Raw genomic sequence first — 21,189 nt, 5'->3', positions numbered from 1 at the left:
TTGATTGTTACAGGAAGCTTTTTCTTTTGTGAAGAGAATCTGTTCGTGTTGTAGGTCGGTGGCTATGTTGGTCTGTAGTAGAAGAGCAAGATTCGAGTCCAGTAGCACCTTAAAGACCCAACTTGATTTTCCAGGGTATAAGCTTTTGAGAGTCCTTATATCCCAGTCAGAAGGTGGGAGAGATGTTGCACTGCACGTAGTCAGGATGTAAAGGTACAGCTTGATTAGTGTAGGGGAGAAAATGCAGCAAACTAGCATCTGTGGTGAGATAAGAATCCGATGTCCTTATCTAGCCCCCGGGGGATATAGATTCTTGTCCCTTCCACCTTCTGACTTGGGATATGAGGGTTCAGGGATCCCCATTACTACTTGTGTTTAATAAAGAAAGTTTGACTCTCTAAAGCTTATACCGGGAAAAATCTTGTTGGTCTTTAAGGTGCTTCTGGACTCACATCTTGCTTGTGTTAAGAAGCAAGCCTCTATAGGGCTGCTTCCTCTTGCCAAAGGGAAGCAGTTTAAATAAATTCATTGTAAATAAGCGATTATGAGCATGTGCAGTAGCTTCATCTATAACAGGGTCTCTCCTAGTACCTGTGATTGAATCTGGGAACGTCAGCATGCAAAGCAGTGCTTGTGTTTTTCCACAGCCCAAAGATGCACCATCTCTTCCTTCTCTGCTATGGACTAAGCAGTAAACATCCTTGGCTGTATTGTGTCTGTTTGCTCTATACCCAGTGCTTATTGACATTGATGCATATCTTTTCCTGGATTGAAAGAAATTCCTTCAGCCTAAGGAGGCTTCTTCTGAATTGAAGGAAGGCTTCTTAAACTGAAGCAAAATCTTTGCTATATGGAGTAGTAGGATATATGCCACTGGGTGTCTTGGGGTGAGGGAGTGTCTTGTTCTAGGAATTGCATATTTTGAAGCCAAGTTAGGGAGGTTGAGCTTTAGATACTTTGTAATATGTATAGCTAGATCAGCCAGCCAGCTTTCTTCTGTTCTCACGTGGGAGCCAAAAAGGGAAAATTTTGACATCATTGACCGAGGAGGGGAGCAGTGAAGTCAGTCTACTGCTTTTAGTTTTTATATTAAAAAGGGCCCTCTGCAGAACGCGCAGTGGCAGGTAAACCTAGTGAAATTATTCGTTCCCCTCCACCTTCGCTCCCCACCCCCGTGAAGACAAGGGGGTGGGAGGGCCTCATTTTGCTATTAGAGACTGAAATCTCCAGAGTTCCAAACAGATCGAACGATTCGTCTCTGTGTGTGTGTGTAAAAACTGAGAGCCGGGATGGATTATTAATACTGGCCGATCTAGCCAAATCTTTATGGCGAAACCTCCAGGGCTGAAATTTAGCGTGAACATCCCCTTCAATTCCGTACCGGAAGTGTTCAGCCCTTTCTACCTCTATGAGCAGAAGCCGGGCTTCGAGGGCTTCGGTCTATACTCTTGCGCATGTGCCCGGGCTCTGTGTTTATGGGTGAGAGCGCAAATACTTCCGAGCATGCGCAGTGGGAGTGGCTGGGCCGGGTCGGATCAGAGCCGCGTCCGGGAGAGCCGAGAGCGAGGGGCAGGCGAAGGCCGCAGGTTGGTGACAAGGGACTGGGAAGGAGAAGCGCTGGGGCTCCGCCGAGGCCTTGCTGTCGTGGTGGCAGTTGACGTTGTTCGGGTGACGTCGTTATCCCGGTGTTACGTCACACAGCCCTCCCAGGCGCTGTCGCGGAAATCCCTTTTTTCTGTTGGGGGGGGAGGCGAGGTTGTTCAGTAGCCATAGCTGCGGGGGGGGGGCGTTTGGCTAAAGAGGAAGCGCTTCTCCCTTTGGACTTCTGCCTGCGCAGGACCCCTCAGGAAGGCTCGTTTTACCGGTCAGGTGGGGAGGAGAGACTCGAAGCCTCCCGGCACCACTCCTAGGACACAGCTGGTCCTCCCGAGGCTTCTGCGCGGTTTCGGTTTCCCTATCCCGAGGCTTCGTGGCGGTTCCGCCTTTGCTTGTGGGTGGGTGGTGGAGAACGTCGCCTCCCCGGCCTTGAACCAGGGCTTTCTCCCCATAAGGCTCGTTTGCTACGCGTCTGGAGGGTCCCGCTTAAAAACGCTGGGAGCAACAGGCCTCCTACTCTAGGCTGAGAGGTAGGAGGAGCTGTGGGGGTGACTAGGGATCCCGGGTTCGAATTCCCGGGTTCGAATTCCCACTCTGCCACCAAGTTTGGTGAGTGGTTTGAGGCTAGTCACGGAACCTATTGGCTGCGGGTGTTGTAAGGAGGCAGTGAGGACTGGGGGAGCCAGGGTTATGCCACTATGACTATCCTGAAAGAATGGGAGGGAGGGAATAAAGATGTATAGGAGGGTTAGGATTTGTACACCAGACTGGGGAGGTCCCCAAGGTGTGGCCTCTGTGCTTTAGAAATCTGAATCCAACTTTTCCCCCTAGTGTTCAGTGGGGAGGGTGCTGAGTTCTTGTGTACTTACGGGTTTGGGATCTTTTCTGTTGCCATTTACATAAGTGTTGCCTGATCTGTTTCATGCTCCCAACTAAAAGTGAAACTGATGGGTGAATACCAGTCGGGTGGTGTGGGGTTCTTGATTACATTTCATTACAGATGCCCTTAAACTAGGAGTCAACGTGTGCAAGGTTTCTGGTTGTTTATTTTTATTTATTTGATTTGATTTATAATCTCTCCCCATAAGCAGGCTCAGAGCACGTGACAACATAATAAATAAATATAATAAACATACAATAACAGCACTAATATCATCATAAATCCTGTATAAAACATATTAGAGAAGTACACAGAAACATTCTAGGAAATTTTATTTATTTATCATCCGTCCTCGCTGAGATGCAAGGCAGATTACACAGTGTGAGTCAGCACAGTCAATTTTCAAAGATGTACCATGTAAAAGGGTATATAAATGCACATTTGCAAAGATTTAAAACCAGCAGAAATCCAATATAAAGCTGAAGAAATTCTGATGCAGAGCACGAGCGATTTTAAGCCTGACATATTAAACAACAGAGAAACTACTCAATAGGATCATACCTACAGCAGTAAAGTCTACTGTCCCCATCCCTTTTTTCCACCAGCAGTGACGGTCTCCTCCTCACAACAACTCTTCTGTGAGGCAGATTAAGCTGTGAGAGACTGGCTTCTAGATCCCTGGGAGATGCTATGGATCCCAGATCCTATTTCAGCAATCGAACCACTAAACTATGTTGGCTGAAGTAGGGGTAATAAAGTCACTTTTCCTGCAGGACTGCTTTTATCTTCTTCATGCAAGGTTAATAATAGGTGACTGTATGTGCAGTCCCTGAGGCCTTGCGGTCAACGTGTTAGAGTATCAGTAAAGGGGGTAAAGTTTTCTCTACCCACAAGCAAGGGAGTGTTCTGGCTGCTGTACGCTAATGGCCAGGCCAGTTGCCCCAAGTGCAGGCTTGGGCTGCCTTGCTGGGTCCAGCGTTCAATGCAGTCCCAAACTGCAAAGGCCTCCCCATACCTGTGGCCTCATTTCTACTAGCTTAGTGTTTGCTTGGCAGGATCCAAAGCTGAATGGCTCAGGCCTCTGCCGCTTAATCTTGTTAAGACGTTCAGCGTCCCAAAGCCTGCTCAGGCTGGCTTAACCTCACTGGGCCCCCTTCTTCAAGTGCTGGTGGAAAAATCAGAGAACCCTGAAGGTGCGTTCGGAGAGGTTGAGTTTGGTGTAGGAAAGCCCCAGAAGGGGGTTATCCATTGATGGTGTGGGGAGGCAGCCCAGTGGCTGGGTTGTGCTGCATTTTGGGAGATGCCCTGAGGCCCTGCAACCTAGAAGATTTCATCTGGGCCAGTTCTCTATCAACCCATAATCCAGAATCGTCCACTGAACTGACAGGAGCTGAGGTTTTAGTGTTGATTTAGCCCAGACACCCCAAGGAGGCTACAGTGGAGTTGAGTTCTACAACCCTGGGCCATTGCTGGTGCGGGGGGGTACCTGCCCTGCTGTTTGGTGGAGGTTGCTCTGTGCCTGCCGACAGCAGGCCAGGTGGTTCTGTGAGCTCCAGTATGGTGGTGGCTGTTCCTTCTCTTTCATTCCCACCTCTCTGATGCCAGGACTCTTAGCTAAACATTTAATAACAACAACAACAACATTCGATTTATATACCGCCCTTCAGGACAACTTAATGCCCACTCAGAGTGGTTTGCAAAGTATGTCATTATTATCCCCACAACAAAACACCCTGTGAGGTGAGTGGGGCTGAGAGAGCTCCTAGAAGCTGAGACTGACCCAAGGTCACCCAGCTGGCTTCAAGTGGAGGAGTGGGGAATCAAACCCGGCTCTCCAAATTAGAGTCCCACACTTTTAACCACTACACCAAACTGGCTCATTTGCTATCTGGCAGATTCTCACCAGGGTGGCTTTCTTGGGGCACTGCAAGGATTAGTTGGACAGCACAATAGCCAGGCTTTTAGCAGGTTTAGTTCTGGCCAGGCAGAGGTGGAGTTTGGGGCAGGTCTGCTTATTTAGTTTGGGAAGTGCTCCCCTCCTCTTTGGAATGGGAGGGGTTGGGAGTGGCCAGCATGTGCTCACTTGATGACCCATCTCAGCTCTGGAATGTGTTTCCTGATTCTGGGTGGGCTGGGGCCAAACACAACTGGAAAGCAGGTCATATTCCCACCGTGCCCAGGCATACTTTCTCGACATCCCAACAGACCGGCTGAGGGCCAGAATTCAGAGCTTTGGTTGGGTTTGCAAGTTTGCAGGATTGGGTTAGGTGAAGTCCTTGGACTCCACGGGTGCTGCTGTCTCCATTGTGGTGGCATGGTGGTAGAGAGAAACAAGAAGCAGCAGCTGCTGTCTGGATCTTTTAGCCTGTGGTCTTGGGCCAGGGCTTCTCACCTGGCTTTTACGATGCTGTGCATCGAGCCCCAGGGCCAGCATGGCAAAGGGAACTAAGTAGCAGGATTCTGATGCTGCTCTGTCTTCTTCTCCTGCATGCACATGTCCACCACTTAGTTCCTTGTGCTGCTATTCGATCTAGAGCAAGATGGCAGACACCAGTCGACTGCAACGGAAGATGTCACGGGCCGGGGAGAGCCTATACCATGTCCTGGGACTAGAAAAGGGGGCTTCTTCCGAAGACATCAAGAAAGCATACAGGTAGGATTTTCTCTGGTCTTCCATGGATAGTAGCACACTCCAGCAGCTCCCACGAATTGGAGATTCAGGTGGTCCCTGCTGCAATGTGTCTGCCCCCTGTTAACAATAACATACCTACCTTTGGGAATCTAATCACATAATATAGAGACTCACAGGGTCGCCTTATTGCTGCCACTGAGTGAGGTGGGGTTGTGCTGTGCCATGTGCTTGCTGATTAGATCCAAAGAGGTGTGGGATACAGGGACCACCAGAGTAGCATGCAGCTGTTTGGTAGCAGCATACTCTCGGGGGAGTTTTGGGGAGCCAGCTTCCCCTCTGGGATAAAGGCGTACTCTGCTAGTGACTGAAATAGTGCGGGCCAAGCAATAATTTTTCAGCAATCTCAGAACTTTAAATGGCAGTTCTGACCAATGCTCTTAAGGTGCAGCCATGTGTGCGCATTGACCTCTCCCGTACATGAGTGATTGTTTTCATGGGGCTGATAATTCCAGTTGTCGGTCTGTAGCAGCAAAATAAAGCAGGAGTCCACTGACGCCTTAATGACTAACAACGTTTGTTCCAGTTTACACTTTGGTGAGTCAGAGCTCACTTTTAAATCACATCCATTTTCTGAAATGAGCTCTGACTCATCGAAGTTGATGCTGGAATAAATGTTGTTAGTCCTTAAGGTGCCACTGGACTCCTGTCTGATTTCACAGGGTGGTTGTAATTTCATGCTGTGTTCGTGATGATCCATGCATGTCGTCGTCCAGGTCACAAAATTCCTGTGCCGTCTCTCTGTAACTGAGGTCCACTTTACCCAGCCTGGGGCCAGATAGGCAGAGGTAGGTCCCACTCCAGCAGGAGATGATGCTACTCATTGTTAGCAGGGCCTGCTGTGGAAACTGTTGCTGCCCTTCAGATCATTCTGTGACGGGGGCAGAGAAACTGGTTGCTGTGCCCCGGAGTCTTCCATCCCCTTCAGTGCTTGCCCACAACCCCACCCTTCTTCCAGGAAACTGGCTTTGAAATACCACCCAGACAAGAACCCGGATAATCCGGAAGCCGCAGAGAAGTTCAAGGAGATTAACAATGCCAACACGACCCTCAGCGATGAGAACAAACGACGAATATACGACGAATATGGCTCAATGGGGCTCTACGTGGCCGAGCAGTTTGGGGAGGATAGCGTCAAGTACTACTTCCTCATGTCCAAGTGGTGGTTCAAGGTGGGTTATTGGGGCAGGGCAACTGTGCCTCTGCCGCGGAGTAGGGTCCAGAGCAGAGGCTGCAGGCCATGTCAGTCTAGCAGCCTGTGGGAGTGAGCATCTTGAGTCACTCCCGGAGTGGTGGGGAGCCTGAGCTCTGTGCCCAGCTGCTCAGCTGTGTCTCTTCCCTGCCCTAGCCACTGACCGTGTGCTGCAGCCTCCTTACCTGCTGTTGCTGCTGCTGCTGTTGCTGCTTCTGTTGTGGGAAGTGCCGCCCGCCTGAAGACGAGGACTCGTACAAGCACGTCAACCCTGAAGACCTGGAAGCCCAGATCCGTGCTGAAGATGAAGGTGAGAGTTTGGGGGCGGAAACAAAGGAGGAGCTTTGGTTTGGGCTCGTCCTTATAAAACCGAGAGATGCTGGCAGTGTGTTGGAGCCACAGAGGACTCCCGCCCTTGCAAAGGAACAAAGCACCTCTCTGTAGCGCTAGTTCTTCAGTCTTGGAGGGGTTCCTGTTTCAGGAGCCAAAGAGCTGCCTTCTTTTTCTAGCCCAGAATAAGGTGAAGCCTGCAGTCTTACCAGCACATTTCATGGACTTTCTTTCCTCCCCAGGTGGTGCTATCCGTATGCAGCCTACCTCCGGTGCCACATTGCACAACACAAACGAGACTCAGGCCCGCAAGCCATGACTCTGTGAGTAGCATAGGACCTCTTGTTTCAGTGAAGGGGGCAGGGGCTGAAGAAGGCACCTCCCAGAGACAGCTTTTTTCTCAATGATTTTGTGCTCTTTTCTGGACAAGCCCAAGTGGAGTTGCCCTTCTGGAGCTTTGTCAGGCTCCCCGCCCTGATCCAGGACAATTCTAATCAGCGAAGTGGTTGACACATTGGTTGTCTGAGGAAAGGGCAGTGCCTGTGCATCCTGAGCCTTGACCTTCCCCCAGGCTGTGAGCTGGAGATCTTCATTCTAAAGCTTAATGCTGGCTGTACACACGATGTTAGGGATGGAGAGTGAAGGTACCCCCCTGGCAGAATTCAGCTGGCTGTTTAAATGTGCAGCTCACACGATGATAATCCGGAGCTTCATTGTGTTTTGTTAGCTGAATAATGCAGCCGACTCCTCAAACCGGATGCACCAGGTGAGGTTTCTCCTCCCCCCCCCTTATCAAGATGAGGTTGCAGAACTATCCGTGAGCCAGGAGAGGAGTGGCTGCATCAGGTGCTGTCCCTTCAAGTCTGTGGTTGGCAGGGCAAGGGTTGTTTTACTGGCAGTGCGGTGCCAGCTGAGGCTCTGGTGCAAGACAGCCCTTCCCTCGAATCACCTGACTTTCTGGTACACTCCCAGTTCCTACTTGCAACAGCAGAGGGCATCCTGTGCACTCTGTCTCTCTTGTGAATTGCCTAGTCCTGCTTTAGAGTTAAAGAGTTGGGGGGACTGCCCAGGGCAGGATCCCATTCCCTGCTCTTCTGTTAGCTGTACAATTAGCTGTACTGAGAGCCAGTTTGGTGTAGTGGTTAAGAGTGCTGAGACTCTAATCTGCAGAACCAGGTTTGATTCCCCACTCCTCCGCTTGAAGCCAGCTGAGTGACCTTGGGTCAGTTGCAGCTCTTCCAGAGCTCTCTCAGCCCCACCCACCTCACAGGGTGATTGTTGTGGAGATAAGAATAACACACTTTGTAAACCACTCTGTGTGGGTGTTGTTGTCTTGAAAGGCAGTATATAAATCCAATGTTGTTGTTATACACGATCTAGATTGCACAGGGCTGTGGGTGGCGAACCCATGTTTTACACAGAGAAACATCTTCCCTCATCTCCTGCCAGGGCATCCTGACAAAGCTTGGTTATCTGTTGAGTTTCTAACCCTTTTTCGCTCTTCTCTTCTCCATCAGAGTTGTTGCCAGTCGCAGTATAGCCTCCACCTTCTGCAGCCATTCCGGAGACGACGCCCCCCTCCCCCCATAGGCTTGGATTGCTGAACGGGCGCCTATCTTCAGTACCTTTGGACTCTGGGCAGAGAGGCCCCTCCTTGGAACCGAGAGGTCCTGAGGCCTGACCCCCCCACACACACACATATAGGGGGCACCCACGCTCTTGCCCCACTGCTGTACCATGGTGTCAATCTCAGGGAACACGGCCAAGGACTTGCTCAGACCTTGCAAGACACCTTGCTTTGAAGGAGCAGAGCTTCGCCTCCGCATCGGAGAAAGATGACTGGCTATTGAAGCAGCCAATTATGGCCTGTCGTTCCCAGCAACAGGCCAGTTCCTTTGTGCCATGCTGGAAGGCGCTTGGTCAGCCCTTCTCCAGTTCAGAAGGATGGTAGAGGTGGGGAGTATCTCTAGCCACCATCCCCTCCAGCATCCCCAGCCAGATTTTGCTCCTGCCCCTGGCTGTGATACCATGCCGTCCATTGGCGTTGACCAGTGGAAACCCAGCTCATGGTGGGGGAAGGGAGCTGTGGTCTCTCCCTGGCTGTGGGACCAGGAGGGGCAACCTGCCCCTGCCATGACCACTTCCTGGCCACCAGCATGGCCCTCTTTTGTCCTGTGCATTGGTGCCAAACTGGACTCAAGGCTGGCACATGAAGCACAGCAGGGCACAGCATCACTGCCAGGTGAGATCAGAGGCTCGCTGCCTCTCAAGGACCTCTGGTCCAGTCACTGGCTTTGATCGCTGTGCAGGAGCTTGGGCATTCCCAGCTCCCTTTTTTCTCCCTGCTTCGGTGGGGTAGCCCTGGAGAGGAAGGGCTGTTTTTTCACACTGATGAGCGTTTTTGTTAGGGTTTTATCAGCACAATTAAAGGGTTTCATAAGGAAGGAAGGAGCAGCTCTTCTGCTTTGTCTGTCTTCAGCATGAGGAGCGGTTCCTGCAGACCCTGGGAGGGAGGGGAGGCAGTGTGGTGCATAAGCAGGTGACCAGGGGTCTCAGGCAGGAGGTGAGCGGCTGTCTGCTTTTTGCAGTCAGCAGCCATCTGCTTGTGCCTCCAGGGCCTGCCTCTCCTCTGGGCTTCCGAAATTTTTGGTGTGCCTGGGGTTTTTTTTTGTGGACAGGGGATGGACAAGACTGGCTTGGTGATTTCTACTGCACAGCTGAAACAGCTTCTTGGTGCAGTTGTGCAACTGCCCACCAGGTGGCGAACTGATCTCTTTGTCCTCCTGTCCTGTGTAAATGAGTTCCCTCGCCAAGCTCCCAGAAATCCCGGAAATGCAGGAGCTCCCGAGTCAGTACAAGAGGCAGGCCAGTTTTTTTAGTTATTACTCTGTTAGGACAGCACAGCCTCTTTGTTACTACGATGAAAGGTGCATGCTAGAATAAGCGATGGTCTGTGGGGGGTCGGGAACCTGTGTGTCCTGGAGAACCTGGGCAGGTCAGATCTCTTGGCATCCCATCTAGTTGTCTTTGCATGATGGACAGAGATGGGGCAGGGTTTGCTAGCTTTCACCTCTGGCTTCCTGCCCTAGGAACCAGCGTGCTTGACTCAGGTTGTTTTCAGCCAAGCCTAACAAGTGGAAGAGACCATTAACACTTCATTGTATTTTATAGTGGGAGCAATAAACAGATGGCCATTTCAAATACCATTTTTGCGGGTATGACCCTCTGCACTATGATTGGTTATCCAGAATGGGTGGGGGTGGGGGAAGGGTAGGAATTCTGTGGATCATGTGCTACTAAGCCTTTAGTGTGTTGGTCCAGAAGTATACAAGCTTGCAGATTACATAGAACTCTTCATATGGTGGAAGCGAGTTCACTTCTGTCTCCTGACAAGGGGCCAGCTGGGCTAGAGTTCTGATTCTCCTTTCTCAGAGGATCACCTAACCGTAGGTCTTAAGCCCAGCAAAGGGCTTCTGTTGCCTTCCTATTGGAGTTGCTGCCAGAGGAACAAGGGAGGGGATAAGGGAGTCCCAGTGCCTAGTTTGGCATAGTAGAGGATGCAAGTACATCTTGCCCAGAAATTGCTTTGGAGGGGTAAGAGAATCTAGCTCAAGCCTAATCCAACTGTGTTCATACTCCAAATAGTGCAGAGGTGGGGCTGAGGGACTGACCTTGGCCAGGGCAGCTTCTTTTACTTCTCTTTCTCTTGGGACAGTAACGTGGTATGCTCCTTAGGTCCTGCCTGCTTAGCATTCTCTTTGGAACTGGGGTTTGCTGTCATTATTTGGATATATTTATTTAAAAATAACTCCCACCTTATTTGCTCGGGTTGAAGGTGGTTAATGGAGCAACAAGAAGCTGCAAGGACATAAAATGTCCATTAAGAGCCAACAACACACACAGATTGAAAAACACAGAGGTAGTGTAGCCAAAACAGTTTGTTCTTCATATGCCCTCTGAAACGGAACTAAATGGGAGGCAGTGAAGGTGTCTTCCATACCCATTCTGGCAAGCCATTCCAGGGGACTGTTCCATACAGGAGAAGGCTGTATGAGGATCATAATGGGTACATGGGAGTATACCAGGAGATGCCTTCATACTTACTAAGCCAGCCCAAGCCATGAAGAGCTTTAAAGGTAAGGACCTGTGCTTTGAATTGGCCCAGAAGGAAAAGGTAACCTGGGCAGTCAACGCAACACTGATGTGCTCTGAGCGGCTGCCCCCTAGCTGTTGTGTTTTGTACTGATGAATCTTTCAAGCCATTTTCAAAGGCAGCCACAAGTGGACTGTGTTAACAGTAATCTGAACTAGGAGTTGTAGCATCGATCAGCACACCATAGCAGCTCTCTCTTTTTGTTCTTGAAATGAATTCTTCAGGTGTCTTTTAGTGAGATGTAAATGTTTTCACTAATAAGAATATTTTTGTTTATTTATAGTCCACCTTTCCTGCTCTGATCCAAAGCGGATTACACAGTGAAAGTGAAAATACAGTATAATCAACAGGTAGGACATTCATTGGACAATGAACAATAACGAAGAAAAGGACATTCAGTGAAAGAAGACACAATAGGGTATGGTAGCACAAAATTTGAAAAACAAGCATAAAGCCAAGCACAGCCAAACCGAGCACAGAGATGACATCTTTCTTAAACAAAGCATAACTAATTTACGTGGTATGTTTAGCATTGTGGAAGCTCTCTAGTAGGCGCATGTCTACATCAGCAGACTGTGCCCAGTAGAGTAGCGTATAGTCCCTACAGTGCAGCTGTCTGAGCTACTTATGACACAGTCCTATCTTCTGGGTAGAAAGTCCTTGCTACTCTAGTTCACCTGGGAGGAAATGAAGAAAGCTACAACGTATAGGGAAGTCTGAATTAGATTCTATTAAGAATCTTGTTCTCACGACCTAATTCTTGTCCTCTGTGTAGAGTCTGGAACTTCAGCTCCATCTGTCTGATGTAAGACTGAAAGGCTGAACTAACTTCCTTAGAGAAAATGCCGGTCTCCAGCCATAGCAGATGAATACATTTCAAATTTAAAATCTAGGTTTTTGTTTTCATTTGGTACATCAAACACAAAAAGTTACCCTGTGCTGAATCAGACCATTTGTTCATCGACTTCAGTATTTTCTACTCAGACTGGCAGTGGCTTGCCAAGGTCTCAGACAAGTTTTTCATATCGCCTACTGCCTGGTCCTTTTGACTGGAGAAACCATACCAAGCAGATAAACTACCACTGAGCTACAGACTCTCTCCGGATAACTCTGTTACCTGATCCTTCCTCTTAGAGGGCTGTGTACATTGTTCTCTCCCCTCTCTTTTTTTATTCTCACAACCACCCCAAGAGATGTGTTAGGATAAGAGAGTGATTGGTGGCTTTGGTGGTGATGGTGGAAGCTGAATGTGGTACTCCTAGATCCTACATTCCTACATGCAGTCGAATGAAAACTAAAGCAAGCAAAGGCTAATCAAGATGTCTTCCCATTAGTCTTATCTTTCCTTCCCCACAAATCAAACCATTCTGACATCACTTATGTTATATAAATAAATAAATGTATCCCGCTCTTCCTCTCCATTTTGCCTTCCTGACAATGACCTTCTGAGACAGGTTAAACTGAGAGAGTGGTTGGCCCAAGGTCACTCACTGAGCTTCCATGGCAGAAGAAGGATTTGAACCCGACTCTCTGCAGTTCTAATTCCTCATCTTGCTAATCTGAAATCTAGCCACATTCCCAAGTAGCTCAGTCACAGCTTTTGAGTCATTGGGGTGGGGGCACGCAGTTAGTTCTCTGCTCTACTTGTCGGCAGCGTAGCTGTACCCCTTGGCTCATCGAGTTCCCACAAGACAAAGCAAACCCTTGGAAGCTGACCTGGCTGCGCCTGTGCCACATCTGTCCGATGAAGAACCCCGCATCACCTTTAAGCATGAACCTAATAAAACAGCATGGCCTCGTCTGCATTCAAGCGGGGGATTTTTATCTGTTGGGATTGGACGCAGAGGATGACAATCTCTTGCAGGGTGCCAGTGTTCAACAGCCGAGAGGTGCGCCTGCTTGGGAGGCTGGCACAGAGCTCGAGACCTGTGTGTTTAGGTGGTGCAGCTGTGCCCTTGTGAGCTGAGCCTTTGGAATGCAGCTGGATAATAAAGGGAAAGGTGACCCCTTGGCAGATGCTGCCTTGCTGGGCTGCAAATTCTGGAGCTGCTGTGATGATGCAGCAGAACAGCTGGAGCCAGTGATGGATGTAAGGCTGAAATTGGGTGCTTACTCAACACGGAGCTACATCTGGAACCTCCTAGTCGGCATCTCTAACAAAAGGTTTGGGCTACCCTACATCCTGGACCTCCACCTTGTTCTAAGGGATTGTTCCTTTTAAGATGGCCCAGGGCTGTAGCAGGGGATGCCTCCAGGCCAATGCTTAAGAATGTTGGATGGGTTGCCCCAATTTCACCATCCTATGTCACCAGGAGCCACTGCAGTTTTGGAGCAGGAACAGCTTGTGGCAGTGTGGCCTTGGGCGTGCCAGGGCAGTCTTGGGGGTCCTCGGACCTGGGCAAAAGGCAAGAACAAGGCCACAGAATCAGTGGGTGTGGCAGGCAGGGTGGCAATCAGAGCATTGCCTCCCCAGCACCCCCTACAGCTGATTTCTGGCCATTGCGTGCCTCTGTCATGACTCCAGAGGCAATTATGATGAGGGATGGGAAGAGCTATACAATGGTTGGAGGGGGCCCAAAGCCCCCCTCAACTTGGGCTCCAGAGCAGCAGCCCTAGTTGCCCCATTGCTAAGATTGCCTATGGTGTGTGTGCTGTAGTGAGTTATCCCTTCTCACTTTCCAGATTTCAATGTCAGGGTGGAGAGTTTTCCTTTGGTTATGTCTGGGCTGGGGCGCAAATGCTGGAAAGGAATTGGGCTGTGCTCTTATTAAGCAGGAGGAGCCTAGCAAACTCCTGTCTCTCACAAACAAAGGAACGGGACTCCAGCAAACCACAGAGCTGTGGGGGTGGGGGGTGTCTTTGTTATTTTAACTCCAGGCTGCTCTGTCCTTGCAGCTGATGCCCAGGCCTAAATATAACCAGAAAGCAGGGGTGGGGAATATGCAAGCTCCATCTATGAAACAGGAAGCTTTAGCTAGGATTTGGAGCGGGGGTGGGGAGGTTCCAGTTCTCAATTTCCCCCTCGATGTAACCCTCTCCAGTATACTTTGCAAGGGGCTGCTCTTCCTGCTCCTTTGGAAACCATCCCGATCTTTATACCTAAGCGGGCAACTCCATGCCAATACAAAATCCAAATCTCTGAGTGGAATCTCCTGCACTAGAAAGAGGGAGCCTCCTGAGCACTTCAAACCAAATTAAGGTGACAAATAGCCTGAACTGGAGCCAACAGCATCCAAGGATGGGGCAAAGATAGCGGGCAAAGGCCATGTTCATCACAAACCACGGGCATCCTGTCCAGAAGAAAAGAGGCTGTGGCATGAAGAAACTCCTCAGTGACATGCTTCTGCCAAGAAATGTAGAGCGATGAGACCAGAAGTCTGTTTACGTGTAAATTGCTGAGATAATGTAAGCAAAGTGCTTTGGACACAATACTGATCATGGCTTGCTTGTTTGTCGTCCTCCTTGCTTAAACCAGGTGTCTCCCAAACCACTTCCTAGGAGGAAGACCAGTTGTTTAGGAATATCCTGGTTTATAGGATATAGCTGGACCATGACACCTTTTTGCATTGTATTTCCTCGGAGTAAAGTGTAGATGACTGGGGACGGCAAACCACCCCGTAACAAAAGTCTGCCAAGAAAACATCATGATGCGACGTCCCCGCCATGGGTCAAAAATGACTCGGTGCTTGCACCTTTACCTACCTTACCTTTATCAAGAACAATGGCACATGAAATCTTCGTTTTTCTTCAGGCTGCTTAGAATGACCTTTGTGATGACTCTGTAAATTCCTCTTGAGTTTCCAAACGCATTTTGGGATGTGCCTTCCTTGAAGCTGGCAGAAGTTCCCCCAGCCTGAGGCAGCTCTCTCTCACTCAAGCAGCTCTTCTGTTAGAGGAAGACTTCCAGGTTGGCTGAGTGGTGCAGTATGATACCAGCCATTACGTCAAAGGCAAAGCTTTGGTATGGCCTTAGATTGGCATTCTTACATTGGTTGGGCTCTTCTGCTTGCAATATCCCGCTGGATTGGTTTCTTTCACCAGTGAGATGCATGTGAACAAGGGTTTCTATTGTTACATCTCAGTATAAAATGTGCTCATTATTCTGCAGAATTGGGTCAAGACTGATGGCTGCATGAGCAGATGTTTGCAAGGGGGAATTTCCCCCACCTTCTCCTTCCCATGACAGCCTTCCTTGTAGGGTTGCCTACCTCCAGGTGGGACCTGGAGATCTCCTGGAATTACAACTGATCTCCAGACTACAGAGATCAGTTCCCCTGGGGGAAATGGCTGCTTTGGAGGATAGTCTCCGTGGTTTAAAAAATGCTGTGTCCCTCCCTTCCCCTAGGCTCCATTCCCAAGTCTCCAGGAATTTCCCAGTGCAGAGTTGGCAAGCCTACTTCTTTGACCCCTGAAAAGGTATTGCTGGGGGTTGTGGAACCCCATGGAAAGAACCATCCTGTGCTGCAACCTGGTGGAGAAATCAGGCAAAAACCATCCCTAATTTGCTATTCTCTGACAGAGGAAGTGTGGGACCAAACTTTCCTTGGCACAGGTGGAAAGGAGGACAATTTTGTCAGATTCACTCTCCGTTCTGCAGTTTTGCCTTCCTTCCTGGCTTTTTGCAATAGTAGTGCAGTGCTGGGAGGGGAGTGCAGAGGGGCAAGCTGGGGAAAGATCCTCCCACTACTACTTGCACAACCATAGTTGTGAACTTTATGGTTAAACAGAACCAATTACTGTGCTTCCTACTCAACTGGCAACGAGTGCTCTGTCTGGCAAGTATTCTGTATTGGATAAGTTCGTTGATCCTTCCATGTTCTACAAATCTGTGGCCTTTATTATATATTCCTAGCCATTTTTAGCAGCGGCCCAGTTTTGGATAGGGCTGATAAAACCATCCAGGTCTGTTCTAACCTGACCACTTTTGAGCCACTTTACTGATGGGACCACGTCCACATTTACTCCATTAAAACTTCTGGGAGTTTCCTGCTTTAGATTCCCACCTCCAGTATTTTACTTTCCTTGGTACTGCCCATTTCTCAGAGCAATGAAATGATAGTGATGAGAAGTTCCATGGGTGTTTCTTTCAAGGTTTGGGCAACCCATACCCTATGGGATTTGTTCATTGAATGTCCCAGCTGTTGATCATATTGACTTGTCCTGCATAATCTGCCTTGAGTCTCAGTGAGAAAAGTGAACTATAAATAAATAAATAATGGAAAACTTAATGGCTTTTAAAGCAGTATTTGCTATACATACAAAGATACAAGCAGAGTGTCATGTATATATGATATGCAACCTGTTGGTCCTCTGACACTAAGCAGAATTCTGAGTACCATTCAATGCCTGTTATTTGGAAGTTCAGTGTGTTATCTCTGCTTTGAAGTTAAACACTTTCACTTCTGCGGCCAACAGCCTTGAGGCCAGATGCAGCCAGTCTGAAATGTCTGAGAACAGGGATGATTTCATTCCCAATTTGCTATTGTTGCTTGTAGTAGTCTAAACTCTGATACTTTTGTCTCTGGCATTCGCGCCAGAATTCCAACGGGCTACGAACTTGGGGGCGGGACATTAATCTATAACTACCCATGCTTTCCCTCAGTATGTCACTTCTGCCAATTCCACTGTCTGAGCACCTTGAACCTGATAGATCTCTAATAAAAGTTACTTCAACCAATTCACCTGTGTGGTTGCTGTGGAGAACTTGGGGATTTACTTGCCAAGGACTGACACAGAGCACAGGTAGAGTCACAGAGGCAGCTTACAGGGCGGTAGATTCACTACACATCCCATTAGGGTTGCCAGCCTCCAGGTAGTGGCTGGAGATCTGGAATTACAACTGGTCTCCAGGCCACAGAGATCAGTTCACCTGGAGAAAATGGCTACTTTTGGGGGTGGACTCTATTGAATTATGCTATGCCAAGGTCCTTTCCCTCCCCAAACCCCACTTTCTCCAGGTTTCACCCTCCAAATTGTTAGAGCGAGTGTTAAACTACGCTGCGGAATTAAACGCCGAGCTGGTCAGAGAGGCAAAAGCTTTATTTGAGGAAGTTACATACTTGAGGGAAAGGGGGAGAGATAGATCCTAGCTATCTGACTACATCTTGCAGAGAGAGAGAAGAAGTGTGGCAGGAGAGAGAAGAAGCAGGATATTGCCCTGTTTAGCCCAATAGGAGACAAGACAAGGAAATGACCCCCAGGAAACAAGAGAGGTGCTACTCTCACTGTCCTAACTAAGTGATCCTTGCTGCCCCCTGCGTGGTAGGCTCTTCTTACTTCTTGCTGCTGCAGTACACCAGACATTGTTATTTCTAACACCCCTTCTCAATGTCTAGTGTACAAAGTCCACAAAGTTCAGTCTTTCTCGTAGATTTTGAAATTTCTCTTTGGCAAGTGGCTTGGTGAAGATGTCTGCTATCATTTCTTCTGTAGGGCAGTACTGTAGCTCAACAAGTCCATCTTCTTGCATATTTCTCACAATGTGATTCTTTATGTCAATGTGCTTGGTTCTTGATCCAATTCTTTCTGTATTTGCAAGCTTTATGCAAGATTGATTATCTTCAAGGAGTTGTATAGGTTTGGGTTCATTTATCCCAAAGTCTTCTAATAGTTGTAGAATCCACTTAAGTTCTTGGCATGCTTCTGCTGCTGATATGTATTCAGCTTCTGTAGTTGATGCCGCTACTAGGTCTTGCTTTCTGCTTGTCCAACTGATTGCTCCTCCACCATAAAAGAATACTCGTCCACTGGTAGACTTTCTGTCTGTGATGTCTTCTGCCCAGTCAGCATCCGTGAATCCCACTAGTCTGGGATTGTCGCTTGCTGGTAGCTTGAGCTTCAGTTGTGCAGTACCTCTCAGGTATCTTGCCAGTCTTTTGACTGCTTGCCAGTCATTCACACTTGGTGATGCACTTTTCCTGCACAGTATTCCAACTGCTGCTGCTATGTCAAGTCTGGTTACTGTACTTATGTAGAGCAATTTTCCAATTGCTTCTCTGTACACTTTGATGTTTCTCAGAGGTTCATTGTTTCCATTTTGTTTCAGGAAATCTGTTTCCATTGGAGTACATGTTGGTTTTCCATCTTTCATGTCCATGTAGTCTAGGAAATCCATGATCTTTTGCTTTTGATTGAGAAGATAGCTTCCATCTTCCTCTCGCTCTATTTGAACTCCAAGGTAAAAGCTGACATTTCCAAGACGCTTTACTTCAACCTCTTGGTTCAGGTGCTGAACTATTTCATCACAATCTTGTTGATCTTCATAACAAAGAAGAATATCATCTACAAAAATCAGAATAAAAGTCCATTTGTTGTCTTTCTTTCTTGAGTACAGGCAGCGTTCTGCCCCGCCTTGCTTGAATCCTTCTTTGATGAGCATTTGGTTCAGTTTCTGATTCCAGGCTCTTGCAGCCTGTTTTAGTCCATAAATGCTCTTCTGTAGTTTGCATACAAGTCCTCTGTCTTTGGACTGTTCAAATCCAGGAGGCTGTGACATATACACGTCTTCTTCCAGCTCTCCATGAAGAAAAGCAGTTTTCACATCCAGATGCTCCACGTGCATCTTCCTTGCGGCTGCTATGCTCAGTAGTGTTCTTACTGAAGTGTGTTTCACTACTGGTGCGAAGGTTTCATCATAGTCTTCTCCATACTTCTGGGAATATCCCTTTGCAACTAGTCTTGCTTTGTACTTTTGTACTTCTCCATCTGCATCAAGTTTGGTTTTGAAAATCCATTTGCATTCTACTGTCCTTTTTCCAGGTGGTAGTTCTGTGAGAATCCATGTCTTGTTCTGGATCAGAGAATCAATTTCTTCTTTTGCAGCTTTTCTCCATTTCTCTGCTTCTCTTGCTGGCATTCCTTCTATGTCTTCCCAGCTAGAAGGTTCTGGTACAGCTTCTGTTTTTGCCAGGTAAGAGAATTTCAGTGGTGGAACTCCTTTGTTTGTTCTGTCTGAGCGTCTGACACTTGGCTCTGCTTCCCCTTCTCTTTCTGTGGGCTCTGCAGGTGTCTCTTGCGTCTCAGTCAGGTCCCAGAGTTGCACAATCTCTGGCTGCTGTGCTGCATCAGCTTCCTTTGGTGTAGACTCTCTGGTGTCAGGCTTGCTTGCCTTCTCTTCTTCATCAATGTGCACCACATGGCGGATCTTCACCGTGTCTGTCTCTGGGTTGAGGATTCGATATCCCTTGCATCCCAGTGCATATCCAACAAATATGCCTGCTTCTGTTCTGGGATCCATCTTAGACCTCTTTTCCTTCGGAACATAAGTGTAGGCTTTTGATCCAAACACTCTCAGATGCCTTACATTGGGCTTGTGGTTGTACCACAGTTCAAATGGTGTGCTGCTTGCACCCTTTGTAGGTAGCATGTTCTGCAGATAGGCAGCAGTGTTGATAGCTTCCCCCCAATATTTTTGAGGTAGCTGTGCTTCTTGCAGCATGCTCCTGCACATTTCTGTGAGAGAACGATTTTTCCTCTCTGCTATCCCGTTGAGTTCGGGGGTGTATGGCACGGTCAGGTGATGCTCTATTCCTTCAGCTGCTAGGAAGCTTTTCATCTCCTTCCCCGCGTACTCGCCTCCATTGTCTGTGCGGATAGCCATTGGTTTTCTCTGGAATCTGTTCTGCACCATTGCTAGGTACAGCTTGAATTTCTCCAGTACTTGGCTCTTTTCCTTGAGCAGGTAAATCACAGTAAATCTTGAAAAATCATCAGTAAAAGTCAGAAAGTACTTACTTCCACTGGGTGTTACTGTTCCCATGGGTCCACAGACATCACTGTGAATCAGCTCCAGTGGTCTTGTCGTCTGCTTCTCACTCTGTTTGGTGAAAGAAGGTCTTGTGCCTTTGGCTTGAATACAGCAAACACATTTCTCTGCATCAGGACATTTTCTCATTTGCAAATCATTAGTCAGATTCTGCCTTTCAAGCTGATATATATAATCCATATTAGCATGTCCAAGCCTTCTATGGATAAGACTAGTACAATTCTTGTGAGTGCACTTTTCAATTAAATTCACTGCGCCTTCAGAGCAATCCAGCATATACAGGCCATCCTCTAATGTGCCTTGTGCAATTAATTCACCTTCATTGCTAATAAAACATTTCTCTCCTTTGAATACAGTCTCGATTCCTTTCTTGGCCATAGCAGAAACCGATATTAAATTAGATTTAAGTTCAGGTACGTATAGACAATCAGTGATCTGCACTTCTCTAGTTTGGCCACTGGGTAGTGCACAACATGCAGATACGGTCCCTTGTCCCTGAGCCGTTAAAGCCTCTCCATTTGCTGTATACAATTTATCGTGGCTTTCTTTCATCTCATTAAAAAACTTCTCGTTGTTGCACAGATGGTTAGTACACGCACTGTCAATTGTCCATTTGCATATGCTTTGATCATTTTTACCAACATTTAAACAATTCTTATCAGATCTGCTTTTCCTTTGACCATCGGCATTAGGTGACTTAATGGCTGCATTAGCATTCCTAAAGCCCTTTGTTCCCATCCATCGTGGCGGTTGCTTGCTAACTCTCTGTGAATCACGAAACCAACAGTCTTCCTTTAAATGTCCTTTCTTTCTGCAGACGCTGCAGGAGAAATCCCTTCTTGAACTGAATCTTAAAGCTAGCTCTCTTGGCTCACTTATATGATCCAGTTTGCTAAAACTTTCCTCTTGCAGTCTTGCAAGTACATAGTTTAAGCTTAAATTTTCTCTCATTTCCAAGACATGTACTATGTTTGTATAAGATTGAGGAAGACTAGACAGCAAAATTATAGCTAGATCCTCATCCTGGATCTCCTTTCCAAGGGATCTTAATTTCTGTGTTAATTCCATGAAATTTGCAATATGATCTTTCAGTTGTTCCTGAGGCTTCATCTCAATCCGATACAATTGCCTCATTAGCAAAATTTTAGTTTTAATTGATTCTTGACGGTTTATTTCTAGAAGAGACGTCCACATTTGTCTAGAAGTGGGCTCATGAATAACTCTTATCAATTGTTTATCACTTAAAGCATTAATGATAATAGATCTTGCCTTATTGTCGTGCTTGACCCATTTGACTTCCTTCTGAGGATCTCCAGTCGGTTTTTCATCTGTTATTGCAGACCAGACGTCCAGTTGAATAAGATGGGCTTTTATTCTTTCTGCCCAAAGATCATAGTTCCTCCCGTCGCCTAGTCGGTCGATCTGGAACCCCTGCTGTGCTCCCCAGGAGTCCGCCATCTTTCCTCTATTGTCTGCCCTCTGTGCTTTAGCCTGCGGCTACAGCAGAACTTTTATTGCTCTCTCTTAACTTCAGCTTGCGTTAATTGCCTCTGTGGCCCATTACCCTGTTAGAGCGAGTGTTAAA

General features: G+C 47.8%; 1 protein-coding gene across 2 annotated transcripts; it reads left to right on the top strand.

Annotated features, from left to right (window-relative positions):
• The first annotated feature begins 1,524 nt into the window (after positions 1–1,524).
• DNAJC5G (DnaJ heat shock protein family (Hsp40) member C5 gamma) lies at positions 1,525–9,887 on the top strand. Of its 2 annotated transcripts, none has more exons than XM_055000283.1 (6): positions 1,525–1,586; positions 4,986–5,129; positions 6,124–6,337; positions 6,514–6,667; positions 6,930–7,010; positions 8,205–9,887. In XM_055000283.1, the coding sequence occupies exons 2-5, from the start codon at positions 5,017–5,019 to the stop codon at positions 7,004–7,006; spliced, it is 558 nt and encodes a 185-aa protein (XP_054856258.1). In that variant the 5' UTR covers positions 1,525–1,586; positions 4,986–5,016; the 3' UTR covers positions 7,007–7,010; positions 8,205–9,887. The 2 variants fall into 2 exon arrangements, with proteins under 2 accessions (XP_054856258.1, XP_054856267.1); XM_055000292.1 differs by having other exon boundaries at positions 1,526–1,586; positions 5,011–5,129.
• The last annotated feature ends 11,302 nt before the right edge of the window (positions 9,888–21,189 follow it).

Source organism: Eublepharis macularius, chromosome 1 (genome assembly GCF_028583425.1).
Source record: "Eublepharis macularius isolate TG4126 chromosome 1, MPM_Emac_v1.0, whole genome shotgun sequence".
Taxonomy (NCBI): Eukaryota; Metazoa; Chordata; class Lepidosauria; order Squamata; family Eublepharidae; genus Eublepharis; species Eublepharis macularius.
The sequence above is the reverse complement of the archived record's forward strand: the minus strand, read 5'-3'. Positions and strand labels throughout refer to the sequence as shown.

Bases quoted from the DNA above. Each gene is read 5' to 3' on its own strand.
- DNAJC5G (XM_055000283.1), top strand. From the start codon at position 5,017: ATGGCAGACACCAGTCGACTGCAACGGAAGATGTCACGGGCCGGGGAG. The intron at 5,130-6,123 runs GTAGGATTTTCT...CCCTTCTTCCAG, and splicing joins GACATCAAGAAAGCATACAG to GAAACTGGCTTTGAAATACC. The intron at 6,668-6,929 runs GTGAGAGTTTGG...TTTCCTCCCCAG, and splicing joins GATCCGTGCTGAAGATGAAG to GTGGTGCTATCCGTATGCAG.